The following is a 20,050-nucleotide window of genomic DNA, read 5'->3' as shown; positions in this document are numbered from 1 at the left end:
GTCCCTGGGCTAAGCCCTGAACCAAGCGCGGCGCGTTGCCTGGGAGACACATAATGGCCGGGAGACCCGGATGCCGGGTGTCAGACTTGCGCGCAGAGCCCGACGGCTACGGACGCGATAAAATTGTCCCTCGGTGGCCGCCGTGATAATACCAGGTGCGTTGCCGTGGAGACGGACGATGCTGGACGTTGTGGGGTGCGGTGAGCGGAGCTGACCCCGCTTCGCCGCGGGGAAGGCAGTGATCCCGGCTTCCTCACAGGCCGGGTAACGGGTTGAGCCTGGGTGGGGCTGCGCAGGGGCCCCACCAGGGGGGTGGAATTTCTCTGAAGACCTGCCACAGGCGATTTCTTTCTGCTATGAGAGACCATTGCTATGGAAACCAAAGCGCTAGGCCTACGGGGATTGAGGCTCCGGGATCATGACTGGTCTCTCTCCCAAAGTTCCTCGCCTTCGCGGAGCGGCTGCTTTCTGAACGAATCCGCCACCCTCCTGCGCGGCCTTGACACCGAGCAGGTGAAGAAGCCTATTCCAATGCCAGCTCCCCCAAGAAACCTACCTGGCCCACCCCCCAGAAGTGGTGCTTCGCTCTCGTTAACTCTTGGACTTTGTTCCATGTTTATAACCTAGTATTTCACGAACGCCCCGCGGTGTTTGTCCACTTTTCCCACACATAATGGACCAGAAAGACCTGTTCCGGACCTTGCTTTATGATTTTGAACAAGTCCTTTTCCCAGCTGTGTCTCACTTTCCTCTTGTGTAAAATGGAAATGTTGACTCTAGACGCCGGTCCGACGAAGTTGCTTTGAAGATCGAACCAGATGAGGAAGCCAAAGATTTCATAGGCTGTAAAGCGGTGAGAGAACTGCTACCGGAGTTGCTATTTTTTTCTCCACCTCCTTCTCCTTCAAGCTGAACGTTCTTCAGATCTCTTGTGATTTCTTCAGGCGGTCTTTGCGACTCCCTAGCCTCCGACCTGGAATAAATCTCTCTTTTACACTTCACTTCCACCTTCAAGAGCATTGTCTCTTCTGCAAACTTTTAGGTGCTGTGATGAACAGCACATTCCTCTATTCCCATTACTCACTGGGCACTGGTTTGGGTTCGGGGGCATCCGTTCACTTCTCTGGATTATCTGATGATGAGGATCCAGAACATCCCTTAGCATTTAGGCTTCCACCTGGATTCAGGAGGCTTTTTCCTTGCCCTTCATATCACTCTAGAACAAGGCAGCCCTATCTACTTTTCCTGGGGTGAGCCTGATGCATTTGAGTCTGGGGCATTGACAGGTAGGATTTGTCTATACAACCTTTGGCCATTCTCTTTAGTAGCCTCAGAACCACCCCCCAGCCCCTTCCTGGAATCCTAGAGAAACATGGCCAAGCCAGATGCCATGGCTCATGCCTGTAATCCCTGCACTTTGGGAGGCTAGGGCAGGCGGATCACTTGAGGTCAGGACTTTTCGAGACCAACCTCGCCAACATAATGAAACCCTGTTTCTACTAAAAATAGAAAAATTAGTCGGGTGTGGTACCACCCACCTGTAATGTTAGCTACTCGGGAAGCTGAGGCATGAGAATCACTTGAAACCTGGAGGTGGAGGTTGCAGTGAGCCAAGATTGTACCACTGCACTTCCAGCTTGGGTGACAGAGCAAGACTCCGTCTCTGAGAAATAAAATTGCCAGGCATGGTAGCTCACACCTGTAATGGCAACACTGGGAGGCCCGGGCTCTGGGATCACTAGAGATCAGGAGTTCGAGACCAGCCTTGCCAAAATGGTGAAACCCCATCTCTACAAAAATACAAACATTAGCCGGGTATGGTGGCCTGCGCCTATAATCCCAGCTACTCGGGAGGCTGAGGCAGGAGAATCGCTTGAACCCAGGAGGTGGAGGTTGCAGTGAGCCAAGATCACACCACTGCACTCCAGCCTGGGCTGCAGAGCAAGACTCTGCCTCAAAAAATAAATTAATAAATAAAAATGAATAAATAAATGGCGTTGCCTCCCTCCCCTATGCCTTGCAGCAGATCCTAGCTGAGCCTAAGAACCGCCTCTGTTGACCCCTTTTGGTTGCTGTGGGATCTGCCCTAGTCCAGCAGCCAGAGCCCCACGTGCACATTTGGCACCTTCTGGCCTGGTGACCTCACCTGTCAAAATGCTTTCCCACCACTTACCTCATGGGGTCTTCCCTTCAATCCTGGAAAGTGAGGATAGCCGAGATTCCCATTCTGACTTTACAAATGAGCAGCAGCATCCTGGGATCCAGCCCCAAATCTGCTACTAATTCCATACCTGACCTTGGCAAGTCACCTTTCTACTCCCAGGCTCAGTTACCCATCAATGAAATAGGAGAGGCGATCTGTACAAGACAGCTGTATGGTCTCTTCCACCTCCCCAACCTCTCAGAGTGGAGAGATGACTTGTCCAAGATCACAGTGAATCAGGGCTGAAGCACTCCCAGTCTGCAGGTCACCCCACTTGCCTACCCATTACTGATCAGGAAAAGCCAGAGGCATCACAGCAAAGAAGAAAAGCCGTTCCTCCACCTTTGTGCTCACATTGTGTGTTCAAGAGACACATAGATATGTGAGTGAATGGATGGATGAGTGGATGGATGGATGGATGGATGGGCAAGTGAATGGATGAATGATGGGTGGATGGATGGATGAGACAGATATACCAGAACTTTGGGATCACTCTTAGCGGCAACTTCCACAATTATCTGCCTCTCCCTGCTTCCTGACAAATTACCCCTCTGATTCCAACTGGCTAGCCCTTTGGCAGGATCTTCTGGACCCACTGAGTTCTGAATCCTTCATGTTCTGATATCACTGCCCCTGCTTGACAGCCTGGAGCTAGGACCTGCAGTGTGGGAAATAAATCTTCATCCCAGGCTTCCTTCTTGACATGTTATCAACCACTGTGCTCAACAGCTACAGCCATGGGAGGATAGTCAGTGGCCAGGGGCCATAAATGAAAGCTACCATAAGCATCCCTCACAGAGTAGTTCCTTAGGCCAAGAATAGCTGAAATAAGCTCTGTGCTCATCATAATGAAGCTGACGATCACTGGGGTGGCAGCCTGGCATGGGAAGAGCATGCCCTGTGCATTGTATGGCCTGGTTCACACCTGACATTAAGTTCCTCCACCTCTCTGTGCCTTGGTTTTCTTTTCTGTAAGATGAACGTGATGCCTGACAAGTGTTGTGGGGAATGAATGAGGTAAGGTATACAATGCCTTGCAGGTTTTAGGTGCTTAGTAAATAGAAGTTCCTGAGTGGGGTGGGGGAAAAAAAACCAGAAGTTCCCTTCCTTTTGTTCCAGGTCATGGAGAATTGCTGTAGAGGGAAGGAACAAAGTCTATTGTGCATCCAACAAGGTATGTATATATATATGTATGTATGTATGTATGTATTTTGAGATGGAGTCTTGCTCTGTTGCCCAGGCTGGAGGGCAGTGGCATAATCTCAGCTCAATGCAGCCTTTGCCTCCCAGGTTCAAGTGATTCTCCTGTCTTAGCCTCCCAAGTAGCGTAGCTGGGATTACAGTTGCCTACCACCACACCCGGCTAATTTTTGTGTTTTTAGTAGAGACAGGGTTTCACCATGTTGGTCAGGCTGTCTCAAACTCCTGACCTCCGGTGATCCACCCACCTTGGCCTCCCAAAGTACTGGGATTACAGGTGTGAACCACTGCACCCAGCCTCAAGGTTTTTAAACTGGTAATTTTTTTCCAAATACTCTTAAAGCAGTGAAGTGCATTTGGTGGGGGAATGAAGGGAGGAGGAAATGAAATGTATTTTCAACAGGAAATGATGATATGTTCGAACATACTTAATCTCCTTAAAAGATGGTACCATTCATTGTACACTGCCATCATCATAGAACTTCAGGTGTGAGGAATACTCCCCACAGATTTTTCCAGTTATGAGCTAAGCTCATCTTTTATTTCACAGGAGTCTGGGGCAGCAGTTAAGACTCCTATGCCCCATCTCTCTGCTTATTGGGTGAGCCTCTTCCTCATTCATATCTCTCTAACCCAGTCTAACTCTCCCTAATGGCCTATCCATCCCAGAATGGGTGACATGTTCTTTAAATACCTGCTGTAAAAGACACCTGGGCTGGAGTTCAGCTTTGCTGTAAAAGAGCTGACCTTGGCTGGGCGTGGTGGCTCAGGCCTGTAATCCCAGCACTTTGGGAAGCCAAGGCAGGCAGATCATCTGAGGTCAGGAGTTGGAGACCAGGCTGGCCAACAGGGTGAAACCGCTTCTCTACTGAAAACACAAAAATTAGTCAGGTGTGGTGGCACATGCCACCCAACTATTTGGGAGGCTGAGGCAGGAGAATCACTTGAACCCGGGAGGTGGAGGTTGCAGTGAGCTGAGGTCGTGCCACTGCACTCCATCCTGGGCAACAGAGCCAGACTTCATTTCAAAAAAACAAAAACAAAACAAAACAACAACAACAACAAAACCCTCATTCATAAAATGGAGCTAATAAAATTACCTATTCTGTTGTTGGGAGGATTAAATGAGATCATGTTTGAAAAGAGCTGAACCTGGTACATGAGTGCTCAATAAATTAATACGCTAATGGTTTTGATTACCTGAATGGGATTGGAGGTAAGATTTGATTTGAACTGAGGGGTGTGTGTGTGTGTGTGTGTGTGTGTGTGTTTGGTTGGGGGGGATTGTCTACTAGACTAAAGAATCTTTCAGCTGAGCATGGTGGCTAACACCAATTCCAGGACTTTGGGAGGCTGAGGTGAGAGGACTGCTTGAGCCTAGGAGTTTGAGACCAGCTTGGGCAACATAGTGAGACCCTGCCTCTACAAAAAATACAAAATTAGCCAGGCTTGATGGCATGTGCCTGTGGTCCCAGCTACTCTGGAAACTGAGGCGGAGGTGGGAGGATCGCTTGTGCCCAGGAAGTCAAGACTACAGTGAGCCACGATTGTTCCACTGCACTCCAGCCTGAGTGATAGAGTGAGATGCTGTCTCAAAAAAAAATATATTATATATATATTTAATAAAATATATATAAATTACATATAAATATCTATTATATATATAAATTTATATAAATATATTATATATAATATATATTTATTATATATTATATATATAATAAATTACATATAAATATCTATTATATATATAAATTTATATAAATATATAATATATAATATATATTATATATTAAATTATATATAATATATATAATTTATATTATATAAAATATATATTATATAAATTATATATATTATAAATTAAATTATAAATTATATAAATTATATATAAATATAAATAATTATATATAAATATAAATATAATATATATAAATTATATATAATAAAATAAAATATTGTGGGAGAAATGGAATCTTGAAGCTAAGGAGATTGCCCTTTTAGTCTTCTTCTCTCCCAATAACTAAGTGGCTTTCAAGAATTTTATTGCTTCTCTTTCCCTACTTAAATGCAATATCGTCTGTTTTTTAATGAAAAAATAGGAAGATGGAGTCCACCCAATCAAAGGTGAGTTAGTGACTTATGAATGATTTCCTGCTCACACCCACTCCACTCCTGGGGACCCCTCAGTCTGTTGGTTCACCTCCTGAAGACATAAAGACCCTCAGCCAAGGCCAGCCAGCCATGGGCAAAGGCACGTTACCTCCTCCAAAGGCTGGACAAAGGCACAGCTCAGAGAGGCTGCATTAGGTGAGATCTAGGAGGTAGAAATTTCCTGGGGGCAGTTTGGAGAAGAGAGTGGATCGGGCTGTTCTGCAGGCCTTCTGAATATTCCAGGATCTCCAGAGCCTTTCCTCTCTCCTGGTAGTGCCAAGGGAAACAACAACAAAACTTGTTAAAATAAGAACAAATGTTCCTTGACTTACAATGTGGTTACACCTCGATAAACCCATTGTAAGTTGAAAAAATTTAAGTTGAAAATGCATTTAACACCTAATCTATTGAACGTGATAGCCTTTCCTCCCTTAAACATGCTCACAACACTTACATTCACCTACAGTTGGACAAAATCATCTAACACAAAGCCTATTTCATAACAGAATAGTGACTATCTGTTGTCATTTAATAAATATTAAAAGTGAAAACCAGAATGGTTCTTTGGGTACCTGAAGTGCAGTTTTCTTTTTTCTTTCTTTCTTTTTTTTTTTTTTTGAGATGGGTTTTTGCTGTTGTTGCCCAGGCTGGAGTGCAGTGGGGGGGATCTCAGTTCACTGCAACCTCCGCCTCTCGGGTTTAAGTGATTCTCCTGCCTCAGCCTCCAGAGTAGCTGGGATTACAGGTGCCTGCCACTACGCCTGGCTAATTTTTTGTATTTTTAGTAGAGACGGGGTTTCTTCATGTTGGTCAGGCTGGTCTCGAACTCCTGACCTCAGGTGATCCACCTGCCTAGCCTCTCAAAGTTCTGGGATTACAGGCATGAGTCACTGTGCCTGGCCAAAGTATAGTTTCTATGAATGACTATCATTTTCACCCCATTGTAAAATTGATCTTAAGTTAAACCTTTGTAAGTTGTAAGTCATGTGCAGTCTGTATTCCAAATATAAAAAATACACCAAAATGCTAGCACTAGTTGATATAAGAGAAGAGACTTTTTTTCTGTGTTTCTTTTAATAAATGTAGTCATATTGCTTGTGTAAATAACACAAATATTTAAAATCAGTTTATTCAGTTTTGCTCAGCCAAAGGAAACAGACAAGATGCTAGAAAAAGATTGTTTTGGCTCCCACTGAAAAGTGGCAGGCTTCAGACCCCAAAGGAATACCATAAAGGGGGAAACATAATAACATCTGCCTCCCCACCTCTGACCCAGGCCCCTCTGGGCCTGGGGCTCTCTAAGATCCATCATAAAGGAAAGGCTGCCAAATGGTGCCAGGCAGCAGTGCCGGAAGAAGTAACAAGCAGGAGGAGAAGGAGAAATGAGAATTTCCAGGAAGAACTTCTCAGAGCCACCAAGAGGACTACAGTCCTTGCCTAGCAGCTCCGGTGATGCAGTATGACCACTCCAGGACACCTGGTTTTAGTTCTCTGCCACTAACTTGCTGCATTACCTTGGGCAAGTCAGGCCACCTCCCTCGGCCTCAGTTTCCTCATGTGTAAAATGAGGAGACTCAATTAAATTTTTAAAAATGTCTCAGGCCCTTACTCTGTGCCCTTGCTGTGAATAATACCAAGAGGAATAAGATAGTTATGTATTCAAAACACATCGAGTGACTACCCCATGTACCTGGCATTGTGGTTATAGGGATGAGTAAGTCAGGATCACTGACATCAAGACATTTACAACCTGATCGGCATGACAGTGTGCAAACAAATGATGATGCACTAAGCACTCGGTGCAGACACTGGTGTGGGCATCCAGCAGCACAGGAGAGAATGGGCTTTTCTTCTGGGACCAGTTGTGGGCATCAAAGAAGAAAAGAGGCCGGAACTGAATCTTGGAGGATCCTTGGTCCCTGCCTTCAAAGAATGTACAGTCTGCCAGGCACGGTGGCTCACACCTGTAATCTCAGCACTTTGGGAGGCTGAGGTGGGCAGATTACCCGAGGTCAGGAGTTCGAGAGCAGCCTGGCCAACATGCTGAAGCCCCATATCTACTAAAAATCCAAAAATTAGCCAGGTATGGTGCTGCGCGTCTATAATTCCAACTACTAGGGAGGCTGAGGCAGGAGAATCGCTGGAGCCTAGAGGGTGGAAGTTGCAATGAGCCAAGATCATACCACTGCACTCCAGTCTAGGCAACAGAGTAAAATTCCATCTCAAAAAAAAATATGTTGTGTACGATCTAATCAGGAGCGAGGACAAATACTGCTCAAATAGCTACTATGTGAGGCAGAATGAAACCTCCACAAGCAATCTAAGTTCAGAGGGGAGAGGAAACCCATATGACTTAGGTGGGCTGTGGGCAGAGGCAGACAGGAGGCAGGAGGAGGTCAGAAAATGCTGTTAGGAGACTGGGTGCAGTGGCTCAAGCCTGTAATCCCAGCATGTTGGGAGGCCAAGGTGGGCAGACTGCTTGAGGCCTGGAGTTCCAGACTGGCCTGGCCAACATGATGAAACCCTGTTACTACTAAAAATACAAAAATTACCTGAGCATCATGGTGTGCACCTGTAATCCCAGCTACTCAAGAGGCTGAGGTCTGAGAATCACTTGAACCTGGGAAGCAGAGGTTTCAGTGAGCTGAGATCATCCCACTGTACTCCAACCTGGGTGACAGAGCAAGACTCCATCTCAAAAAAAAAAAAAAAGCTGTGTAGGAAATGTCATTGGGATAAGCCTTGAAGGATGAAGAGAGGACTAAAGGGGCATTCCAGATGAAGGGTCTTCACAAATACAGGTACAATGTGGAGACTATTCGGATGTAGTCTGGAGAGCAGGCAGAACAGGGAGTGGGGACCACTGGAAGGCTACTGGAGCCATCATGGTGAGAACCACTGGAAATGATGAGCCCCGCGCTTAGCACTTTATATCCTCATGCCAGACCTTGGAGGTAGGTTCCCTTACTACTACCACCCTCTTTCAGATAAGAAAACGGAGGTTCAAGGAGGTGACAAGGTCACACAGGTGACTGGTGGTAGAAATAGCACTTAAGCCAGGTCCTTCTGATGCCTCCCCCTCACCTCCTTACCACTGGAATGTGAGGCAGTGGCATTAATGAGGCCTTCCCATCTAAGCTACCACTGTCCCAGCACACCTGGCCTGGCATGTCACCTCAGACATACGATCACTGAGAGCAATCTTTGCCTTCAGCCTGGAAGGTAGCTTGAATCCTACCTTTTCGAGTTGAGCATTTATAAGACTATCAGGACCTCCTTCACCAGAATAGAGGGATGCATGGGGCAAGGAATATGAGGATTGCTGAGGATTTGTTATGCTCCACTGTCTGCTGGTCTCCGTCTATTGTTCTACAATTGTGCAGGCTGGCTGGTTTCTAATTCTCCTCTGGTCACACTAGTGTCACTGTGGCCCTGGGGCAGATCCCTTTTCCAGAACTAGGGTGGTTGATCTTTCTTGGGAGACTGGAGTTTTAACTGGTCCTGGTACACCCGAAGGTTGTCCAAGTACTGGCAGATGTTCATGGATTCCTGTCTCCAGTGCCCCAGCTTTCTGAGCTGGTTCATCATGAACTTTCTTTTCAAGTGGTCATAGAAGTGGCTGATGTTTTTCTTGGTCTTCTCTAAAGCTCTCATCTTATAAAAAACAGAGGTGAGATTAGGATTAAGAAGCCACTTCACAGCAAATTAGGCATCTGTGCTGCTGATGTGGGGGTGGGAAAAGTGTCAGGTGGACCCTATATTCATCCCATAAATACTCTGACTTACAGGGAGCCCATTTCTTTATTTGTAAAATGTGGGCATTAAGCTAGATAACTCCAAGGCCAGGTGCAGTAGCTTGCCCCTATAATCCCAACACTTTGGAGGCCAAGGAGGGCAGATCACTTAAGGTCAGGAGTTCGAGACCAGCTTGGCCAACATGGTGAAACCTTGCCTCTATTAAAAATACAAAAATTTGCCAGGTGTGCTGGCAGGCACCTGTAATCCCAGATACTCGGGAGGCTGAGGTAGAAGAATTGCTTAAACCCAGGAGGTGGAGGCTGCAGTCAGCTAAGATCATGCCACAGCACTCCAGCCTGGATGACAGAGCCAGACTTCATCCCCGCCCCCAAAAACACCACAAAATAAAAACTGGATAACTCATAGGACATCTTCTGACATTCTGCCACCTAGCAACCTGAATTTGACCTTAAAAACATCTCTATCTGAAGACTGGTCATCAAAAATATGGTGGTGGGGGTGCTGGGAGGGCTACATCCTGTCTCTCCATAACTCTTATTGTCCTGTCCCTGTTAATCATTTGGTGCTTCCCACATGTGGTCTGTGACATCCTTTGTATCACGCTGCATTCTACTTATTTCTTCTACTGTATAACTTTTGTCCTGTCCCCCAAAAGATGGTAAAGTCTGGGAAGCCACATTCTATGTCATATTCATTCCTTTACTCTAATGAGCTAGCTACAGGAGAAGATACTAAGAAAAATTAGCCACAAGTCTTCCCAGTAACTACAGTGTAGTCAGGAGATAAGACACATGCCCAGATATTTCTAAGACAGAAAGTGATCCACTTCTAAAAGAAGCACAGAGTTCAAGGAAGGGAGACATCAAGAAAAGTTTCACTTGGCCAGGTATGATGACTCACTACTGTAATCCCAGCACTTTGGGAGGTCCAGGCAGGTGGCTCACTTGAGGCCAGGAGTTCAAGACCAGCCTGGCCAATGTGGTAAAAGCCCATCTCTTCTCAAAATATAAAAAAAAAACCTAGCTGGGTGTGGTAGCATATGCCTATAATCCCAGCTACTCAGAAGGCACAAGAATTGCTTGAACCCAGGAGGTGGAGGTTGCATTGAGCTGAGATCATGCCACTGCACTCCAGCCTGGCTGACAGAGCAAGACTCTGTCTCAAAAAAGAAAAGAAAAGTTCTACTGAGAGGTCAGCTTATAAACTGAGGCTGGGTTTTGAAGGATGGGGAGGTTTGGGACATATGGAAACAATGTGGGAGGTGGTGATCCTGAAAATGTACATTTTTAACAAGTCTTCCAGGGGATTCTGATAAGCACTAACTTTATCTGAAGACCTAGCACAAGGTTAAGCAAAGGACTTCTTCATGAAGGCCAGTCAGTGTTGGCATGATTACTTGACATGAGGAATTAAAGAGGGAGGGTGGGTACTAAATGACAATAGTTCAAAACCTGGCTGCAGCATTATAAACCCACTGTTTCAGTTCTGGTTTATAATTAGATATAGGACTCTGAGTACAGGTCTCAGATAACTTTAAAAATTATGCTTTTGGAATAGAGGAAAAAACAAAACTTTTAGGACTCTCATGGTGAGCTGATATGTTAAACACTGCTAATCCTTTTGTTTTCAGAGTCAAGAGAACTTATTTCTTTTCAGCTATTTGCAACTTTTAATGAGTAAAATATACTCCTGTGAAAAGGTTTTCAACCACATTTGTTTCTCTCTACCTGATTTCTTCAGAATTTGGAAAGTATTTGTGAGTATTTTTAATTTATGGCAGTGTAGTTAATTGCATAAGTGCAATAAGAATCTATTTAATTTTGTAGTAGGACACAATTGAAGAAATTGGTTATTTCACCAAGGCTTTGACTGGAATGGCATGCTTCCTTTAAGAATCAAGGTTAATATATAGAACCAATTAAAGCCTCTTGGGGAATCTCATCTTTTTTTTTTGAGACGGAGTTTCACTCTTGTTACCCAGGCTGGAGTGGAATGGCGCAATCTCGGCTCACCGCAACCTCTGCCTCCTGGGTTCAGGCAATTCTCCTGCCTCAGCCTCCTGAGTAGCTGGGATTACAGGCATGCGCCACTATGCCCAGCTAATTTTTTGTATTTTTGGTAGAGATGGGATTTCACCATGTTGACCAGGATGGTCTCGATCTCTTGACCTCGTGATCCACCCACCTCGGCCTCCCATAGTGCTGGGATTATAGGCTTGAGCCACTGCGCCCAGCTGGGGAATCTCATCTTTTGCCTTGTTTACACAGTCCCTATACAAAGTTCCTGACCTGTGGTAAGTAAAGAATGTCAGTTTCTAACAGACCCAGGAGCCCCATGTTATCTTGGGACCTCGAGAGGAGAGGAATGTACCCAGTCATAGTTATTTGAAGGTACAGACCTATGGCTGGGCTTGTCTTTTAAAAAGTCTTGTCTGAGATTCCTTGTGGAACCAAGTTCCATCAAAGCCAAGTAAATATGAAAAGTAATTATTCTTTTTTTTTTTTTTTAAAGAGACGGGGTCTCGCTATGTTGCCCAGGCTGGAGTGCAGTGGCTATTCACAGGAGCGATCCCACTACTGATCAGCACGGGAGTTTTGACCCGCTCCGTTTCCAACCTGGGCCGGTTCACCCCTCCTTAGGCAACCTGGTGGTCCCCCACTCCCGGGAGGTCACCATATTGATGCCATACTTAGTGCAGACACCCGATCGGCATAGCACACTGCAGCCCAGAACTCCTGGGCTCAAGCGATCCTCCCACCTCAGCCTCCCGAGTAGCTGGGACTACAGGCATGCACCACCGTGCCCAGTGAAAAATAATTATTCTTGATGCATTTTATGCAAATAATCAGACAAGTACAATAAGACTAAAGCTTATTTTGTAAACAAATCAGTTATGTCATGATTTACTTTTAATAAAAATGGGTACTAGAGAAAAAAATTATGCTTAAAAAAAAACTGTGGTACACTATTGTTAGCTGTCCTTAAGCTTTTCTGCCTTTTGAACTAAATCCTAAATTTTTGGATTCATGGGTTAGAAGTCCCCAAACTAATCCTTTCAAATCTTTGCTTTTAAAATTGAGAATTGTACTCCTCATCCTAGGACTCATTATTTACTTTATGGTAAGCTGTTCACTTAAACACTATAGTAAAACTATAGATGAGAGTACTAATGTTTTTGCCATGCAAGCCTGGTAAGCCCAGCCAGGCCTGCATGAGTATGCTCAGGCAGTTGCAAAGTGGTTCCACTCTTCTTACCTTGGGGCTCGCTCCCATTCCCACTATGTCCCCTTTCAGCAGGAAGAAGCCAGAGCAATGGCCTTTCCCCATCTTCATAGCCTACACCTTAAGATTAAGGTGTTATAAAACCCAAACGGAGAGATTGAAACCAACTTTGCAAAATTATGACTGAGACAGAAAAAGAGATTTAACTTAACTGGCTCCATTTTGTTCTAACCTCCAAGCTGTCCTTGTTCATTCCTGGGTAAGGATGAACTGACTTAGTTTGTAGTTATAGTTTAAAACAAAGATGATAACAGCCCTTTTCCAAAGCAGACCTCCTTCTTGCCTGGGAACTAGATTGCCTTTGTTTTTTGTTGTTGTTGCTGAGACAGAGTTTTGCTCTTGTTGGCCAGGCTGGAGTGCAATGGTGCTATCTCAGCTCACTGCAACCTCCGCCTTCCGGGTTCAAGGGATTCTCCTGCCTCAGCCTCCTGAGTAGCTGGGATTACAGGCATGTGCTACCACGCCCAGGGAATTTTTGTATTTTTAGTAGAGAGGGGGTTTCTCCACGTTGACCAGGCTAGGCTTGAACTCCTGACCTCAGGTAATCCGCCCCCCTTGGCCTCCCAAAGTGCTAGTATTACAGGCGTGAGCCACCACGCCTGGCCAAGACTAGATTGCCTTTGTTGGACTAATATTGGGCACAAGATTAGAAATTATGGTTTAGGAGTCATGCAGCTAGAAGCTACAAGATTCTGACCCTCCCTAAACTGCTCCTAAGATCAGTGCTTGAGATATTTTGCCAACCCTGCACTTGATGGATCAGCTGGCACCACCCAGATCAATAAACTGGCTTATCTGATCTTGTGGCTCCCCCCCAACTCTGGTCTTCCACACAGCCAGCTCTGTGTGAATTACTCTTTCTCTATGCAGTTCGCCTGTCTTGATGAATAATGAATTGACTCTGTCTAGGCAGCGGGCAAGGAAACCCCTTGGACAGTTACATTAGTTGGGACTACAGGTGTGTGCTACCACACCCAGCTAATATTTGCATTTTTTGAAGAGACAGGGTTTCACCATGTGGAAGCTCAAAAGAGTCAAGAGGGGGCAGTGGCTCAACCCTGGGCTCCCTGCTCTGCTTGAAAAAATGCGTATGTTCTTGGAGCCCATCTTGTTCACTTGTCTCTTCTTAGTGCCCCACACTGTACCTATCCCAAGCAAAAAGTGGGAGAAGAGCCTCAGTTCTCATCTGGAAAATGGAAATAATCCTGGAAGGAAGAAACTGACAGGATTCAAACTCTAGTAGCCAAATCTTTGGTGGCTGTTTTTTGTTGTTGTTGTTTGTTTTGTGACAGAGTCTTGCTCTGTTACCCAGGCTGGAGTACAGTGGCATGATCTTAGCTAATTGTAGTCTCTGCTGCTTGGGTTCAGCCAATTCTTGTAGCTCAGCCTCCCATGTAGCTGTGATTACAGGCATGCACCTCCATACCCGGCTAATGTTTGTATATCTAATAGATATACAAAAAAAAAACATGGTTTCACCATGTTGGCCAGGTTGGTCTCGAACTCCTGGCTTCAAGTGATCTGCCCGCCTCGGCCTCCCAAAGTGCTAGAATTACAGCCATGAGCCACACTGCACCCGGCCTAAGACCCAAGACTTTGTATGCAAGAAACTAAGATTCCATTCATGGGTTCCCTAGAGAGATAATGTGCTTTCAGAAAAAAAGACCCAAGAGACATGAAGTCTTTCTCTCTGGCTTTCTCAGACACCTTGAGCAAGTCAATAACCCTGAGTATTAATTGCCTTCTCTGTAAATGGGGCCTGCCTTAGAGCACTTTGATGACTTCATATCACCTTTATGATCCCCCAGGATATAGGAAGAATGAAGTGAACATGGGTCAAGGCAGTAACACCCTCTAATGCAAAAACTTGTGGCCACTTTACCCTCATCTCATAGATTTGTTGTGTGCTGAGTTTGTCATGAATAATCACCCAAGATAAATTCCTCTAAGCTGGAGTGGGGAGGGAAAGGTGGTACAGGTTACAGATGGCTGGGGCCAGGGCCACAGCAGATTTGGTGGGGTCCTGGGGGGAGTGGCTAAGGCTTCCCCAGGTGTCTTAGGACAAGTGCAGCTCTGCCATAATTTTCAGAAGAACAAGGAAGTGTTTCTTATTGTGGAGAAGATAGGTTAAATAGGTATTTCATGGATATCCAGAAGAAAAGCCATTCTTAGGATGTAAAAGGGCCCCGTGCAGTCCACAAGAGAAGGGTTATCAGGAACTCAAAACCATCCTCAGAAGTAGTCATCTTTTTTTTTTTTTTCTGAGATGGACTTTGGCTCTTGTTGTCCAGGCTGGAGTGCAATGGGGTGATCTTGGCTCACTGCAACTTCTCCCTCCCGAGCTCAAGTGATCCTCCCATCTCAGCCTCTTGAGTAGCTGGGACCACAGGTGAACAACCATGCCTAGCTAATTCTTTGTAGTTTTGGTAGAGACTGGGTTTTGCCATGTTGCCCAGCTGTTCTCAAACTCCTGAGCTCAGGCAATCCACCGGCCTCAGTCTCCCAAACTGGTGGAATTGCAGGCATGAGCCACCATGCCCTGCCATCCAGCATGCTTGAGTGCTTGACCTACCTTACCTTTTTTTTTTTAAGGCAGAGTTGCCAGGCTGGAGTGCAGTGGCGCGATTTCGGCTCACTGCAACTTCCGCCTCCTGGGTTCAAGTGATTATCCTGCCTCAGTCTCCTAAGTAGCTGGGACTACAGGTGTGTGCCACCATTCCCAGCTAATTTTCGTATTTTTAGTAGTGATGGAGTTTCACCATGTTGGTCAGGATGGTCTTGATCTCTTGACCTCATGATCTGCCCACCTCGGCCTCCCAAAGTGCTGTGATTACAGGCGTAAGCGAACGTGTGTGGCCCTACGTTGCCTTCTTATGAAAAACTACAGTTAACCCTCAGTTGATGAAGGGAATTCTTTACATAGCAATACTGGCTAGTTTAAAATGCAGAATGATAGATTTAGAAAGTCAGCTTTTTGTAAATATGAAATAATTGATTCTTGTAAGGATCAATAATGAATGCCAAAAACTGTACTTAAAAAATTTATGGGAAACAGGATATTCCTAAAATTTTAAGACTTGCCCCACAGATTATTTGCTAATTTACGGAGAGAAAAACATACAGTTACAAGGAGAGCTCTGTCACCACTTTCAGCTAGTCATGAAATTTAGTATCACGAATAGTGATAGAACCTAAGTCTACAGAGCACCTGATGTACTGCCTTTTGGCATGTACAGAATCCTGGGTTAAGACTGATCTAACCGTGAGATCCATGAGTCACAACCTTCCCCGCACATCAAAATCAGCTCACGGCATTTTAAAGCTCCCCATTCCCAGGCTGCACCCAGGCTAATGACATTAGAACCTCTGCAGGTGGGATGTAGGCATTTGTGTTTTTTCAAGCTCCCAAAGTGATGTCAAGGTGCAACCAAGATCGAGAAGTACTGGCTGAGAGGAAAACGTTAAAACACGACAAAAGAACAAAATCAGACATATTCAGAATACGGGATGTTATGTAAGATTACTGACGTGGCTTCTTCAAAAAGTAAATTTTATCAAGAAGAACAATATCTTTGAACATGTGTCCTAGGAGAAAAAAGAAAAAAATGAAAAAGGCGAAGAAACAAGGAAGGAAAGAAAAGTTAAGTGGGGACTGTTCCAGAGCAAGAGATTTAAGAGACATAACAGCCAAGGACAATGTAGACTCTTGACTGGATACTGTCCTAAAAACCATCAAAAACAGCTCTAAATTCACTGGGGAAATCTGCAGTTACAAACAACCCTAGGTTTTAGTGGTTTGTAAAACAGAGGTTTACTTCTTTTTCAAGCCATTTGTATTGCCAGGTGACTTCGGTTATATTCCAGATAGCTCTTTTGATCCCTGTGTCTTCTCATTCCAACACCCCGGAAATGATTAGAAAAGCTGCTGTACTCTGCAGTGTGCATCTTGCTGCTCGCGATATGTTTGCTGAAGCAGTATGGCCAAGCGCTAAGATTATAGGGCAGGACCGTATAGTGTATCATCTTCCTATAGGGAAGAGAAAAGTGAAAAATTTTGCGTAAAATACAATCTACTGCAATTGTTTATTAGTTGATACTAGGGAATTGTCAATTTTACAGGTACAATAATGTTAATGTGGTGTGTAAAAGACTAATCTTGAGGCCGGGCGTGGTGGCTCAAGCCTGTAATCCCAGCACTTTGGGAGGCCGAGGCGGGTGGATCACGAGGTCAACAGATCGAGACCATCCTGGTCAACATGGTGAAACCCCGTCTCTACTAAAAATACAAAAAATTAGCTGGGCATGGTGGCGCGTGCCTGTACTCCCAGCTACTGAGGCAGGAGAATTGCTTGAACCCAGGAGGCGGAGGTTGCGGTGAGCCGAGATCGTGGCATTGCACTCCAGGCTGGGTAACAAGAGCGAAACTCCGCCTCAAAAAAAAAGACTAATCTTAGGAGATACATTAAGAAGTACTTAGGGATGAGATAGTGACAGTAAAAATATAGATTGATAATAGAAGCAAAAGTGGCAAAATGTTAACAACCACTGAATATAGTGGTGTTTTTTTGTTTGTTTGTTTTTGTTTTTGTTTCCCCCAAGATGGAGTCTCACTCTATCACCCAGGCTGGAGTACAGTGGCATGATCTCCACTCACTGCAACCTCTGCCTCCTGGGTTGAAGTGATTCTACTGTGTCAGCCTCCTGAGTAGCTGGGATTATAGGTACACACCACCATGCATGGCTAATTTTTATATTTTTAGTAGAGACGAGGTTTCACCATGTTGGTCAGACCGGTCTCAAACTCCTGACCTCATGATCTGCCTGCCTTGGCCTCCCAAACTGCTGGGATTATAGACGTGAGCCACCGCACTCGGCCCCTAGTGGTAGTTTTATGGGTATTCATTATATTATAATTTTTTTAACTTTTCTACATGTTATGGGTGGAATTGTGCCCCCCCTAAAGTATGTTCAAGTCCTAACACACATTACCTATGGATGTAACTTTACGTGGAAGTAGGGTCTTTGCCCTATTGGCTACTGTAAGCAATTAAAATGGAGTCGTTAGGGTGGGCCGTTAGTCCAATATGACTGGTTTCAGGAAAACAGAGACACATATGGAGGAAGAATGCCATGTGAAGAAGGAAGCAGAGATTGCAGTGATGCATCTACAAGGTCAAGGATTGTCCTCCATCATCAGAAACTAGGAGAGAGGCATGAGAATCCATGCCATCATTACTCTCATTTTACAGTGGTGGAAACTGAGTGGAGAGAGGTTAGGTGACTTGCCTAAGGTCACAGAGCCAGTGGGCGGTGGTGCAGATTCCAGTCCAGTCTTTTTACCTGCAGAGCTTGTACTCTAAGCCACTGCCTAGCACCACCTCCTCTTCTCTCCATGTTTTTAGTCACCAGCTCTGCAGTAGTTTCTGTCTGTGTTAATTATTTTAGCACCCTGAATCCAAAGAGGGATGCGAGTTATCCAATCCTAATTCATCTAATCCTTTAATTCCCCAACAGTTTATTCATGTATAGCCATTATGAATTTTGTCATGTCCATGTACTACTTTTAAAATTAGTATTTTCTATTTGCCAACTCTCTTCTTTTAAATCTTTTCATTGAAAACAAACATATGATCAGGGCTGAGTAACCTGAAAAAAGGAAAAATAAAAAATAAAATAATTTAAAAATAGAAAAAAAGAAAAGAAACACGTGTACACAGAAAAGTGTATAGTGTCCCGTTGTCTGACTGTACCACAGTTTATCCATCACACTGTTGAATAGTCATTTGGATTGTTTCCAGTTCGGGGTGATTATGAGTAATGCTGCTATGAACACTTTTGCGTATGGGTAGTGTACACATGCCTGCATTTATGTTGTATATATACCTGACTGGAAATCTGGGTCATGGGGAAATGCATTTGTTCACTTTTATTTTTATTTTTTGAGACTGAGTTTTGCTTTTGTTGCCTAGCCTGAAGTGCAATGGGGCGATCTCAGCCCACTGCAACCTCTGCCTCTCAGGTTCAAGTGATTCTCCTTCCTCAGCTTCCGGAGTAGCTGGGCTTACAGGAGCCTGTCACCACGCCTGGCTAATGTTTTGTATTTTTAGTAAAGATGGGGTTTTACCATGTTGGTCAGGCTTGTCTCAAACTCCTGACCTCAGGTGATCTACCCTCCTCAACCTCCCAAAGTGCTGGAATTACAGGTGTGAGCCACCTCACCTGGTCACATTTGTTCACTTTTAATAGATAATTTCATACTTTTTCCAAAGTGTTTTTTGCCAATTTACATCCAAAAACAGCGTACGAGTGTTCCTGTTGCTCCACATCCTCACCAACAACTGATAGAATTAATCTTTTAAAAAGTTATGCTGCATCCTTCTGGCCTGCGTGTAGTGGGTCTTTTTCGGTATACATTTCCATGATGATGAATAATACTGACCTTCTTAAAATGTTCATTTTAATGAAACAGGATCTTGCTCCGTCACCAAGGCTACAGTGCAGTGGTGTGATCACGGCTCAATGCAGCCTCAACCTCCCAAGCTCAAATGATCCTCCCTACTCAGCCTCCTGACTGCTGGAACTACAGGCTTGCACCACCACACCAGGATAATTTTTGTATTTTTTTGTAGAGATGGCATTTCACCATGTCGTTGCCCCCACGCTGGTCTTGAACTCCTGGGCTCTAATGATCTGCCTGCCTTGGCCTCTCAAAGTGTTGGGATTACAGGCATGAGCCACTGCACTTGGCCATCTTTTCTTATTCTTTTTGCCAGGTGGATAGCCTTTATTGAAGAACATGTTCGGGTCCCTTGTCCATTTTTTCAACTATTTTTTTACACATAAATGGACTTATTTGAAAGAAAAACTTTATGTCATTACTATAAATGGAAAATCAGTATCACAGGCCAAAAATAGTGACTATTAAAATAAGTGAAATTCCAGTATGCTCATTCTTTGTAATAGGAGAGTTTTGGTTTTCTTTTTCACTTTGCCATCAAGGAAAAGGAAGCTCTTAACATTACCAGATACGTTCAAACTCATGTAAGAAGTCAGCAGCTAAACTAGATCTGGCTCCGAATTCCCTCCCTCTTCCAGTGACATGAAAATGTTGGAGAGGAGGCGGAGATTAAAAGCCAAACAGAACTCTCTTAAGCTCTTCCTTAGGGTTAGCATTAATACTGGGGGCCATTCGTTAAGCGTGTGCTCTGTACCAGACACTGTACTAGTCACAATACCTAGGCTATCTCACTTATTCTGCACACTGCCCTTAGAGGTTGAGTCCAGCAACTTTGGTGTGTGGCTTCTACGTTTGATGGCAGGAGCTCCAACCATTGCATCTATATTCCAGGCAGGGATAATAAAGAGGAAGGGAGCAGAGGGTCATATCCCCCACCTGAACCATCTCCCTCTGTGGGGTTTTTACTGACATTAGCTCCACATTTCTGCTTAATT

At 44.7% G+C, this 20,050-nt stretch overlaps 1 protein-coding gene across 1 annotated transcript in view; it reads left to right on the top strand.

Annotated features, from left to right (window-relative positions):
* The first annotated feature begins 157 nt into the window (after positions 1 to 157).
* The window catches only part of SOX30 (SRY-box transcription factor 30), an 80,782-nt gene continuing 60,889 nt past the window's right edge, over positions 158 to 20,050 (top strand). Inside the window, exons 1-2 of the mRNA XM_035283443.3 lie at positions 158 to 853; positions 3,323 to 3,377. Of these exons, the coding sequence (XP_035139334.2) occupies positions 3,326 to 3,377 (52 nt within the window). The 5' untranslated portion in view covers positions 158 to 853; positions 3,323 to 3,325. The remainder of the gene's footprint in view (positions 854 to 3,322; positions 3,378 to 20,050) is intronic.

Source organism: Callithrix jacchus, chromosome 2 (genome assembly GCF_049354715.1).
Source record: "Callithrix jacchus isolate 240 chromosome 2, calJac240_pri, whole genome shotgun sequence".
In the NCBI taxonomy this organism is placed as follows: domain Eukaryota; kingdom Metazoa; phylum Chordata; class Mammalia; order Primates; family Cebidae; genus Callithrix; species Callithrix jacchus.
Note: the sequence above shows the minus strand (reverse complement) of the source record. Positions and strands in the feature narration are given on the sequence as shown.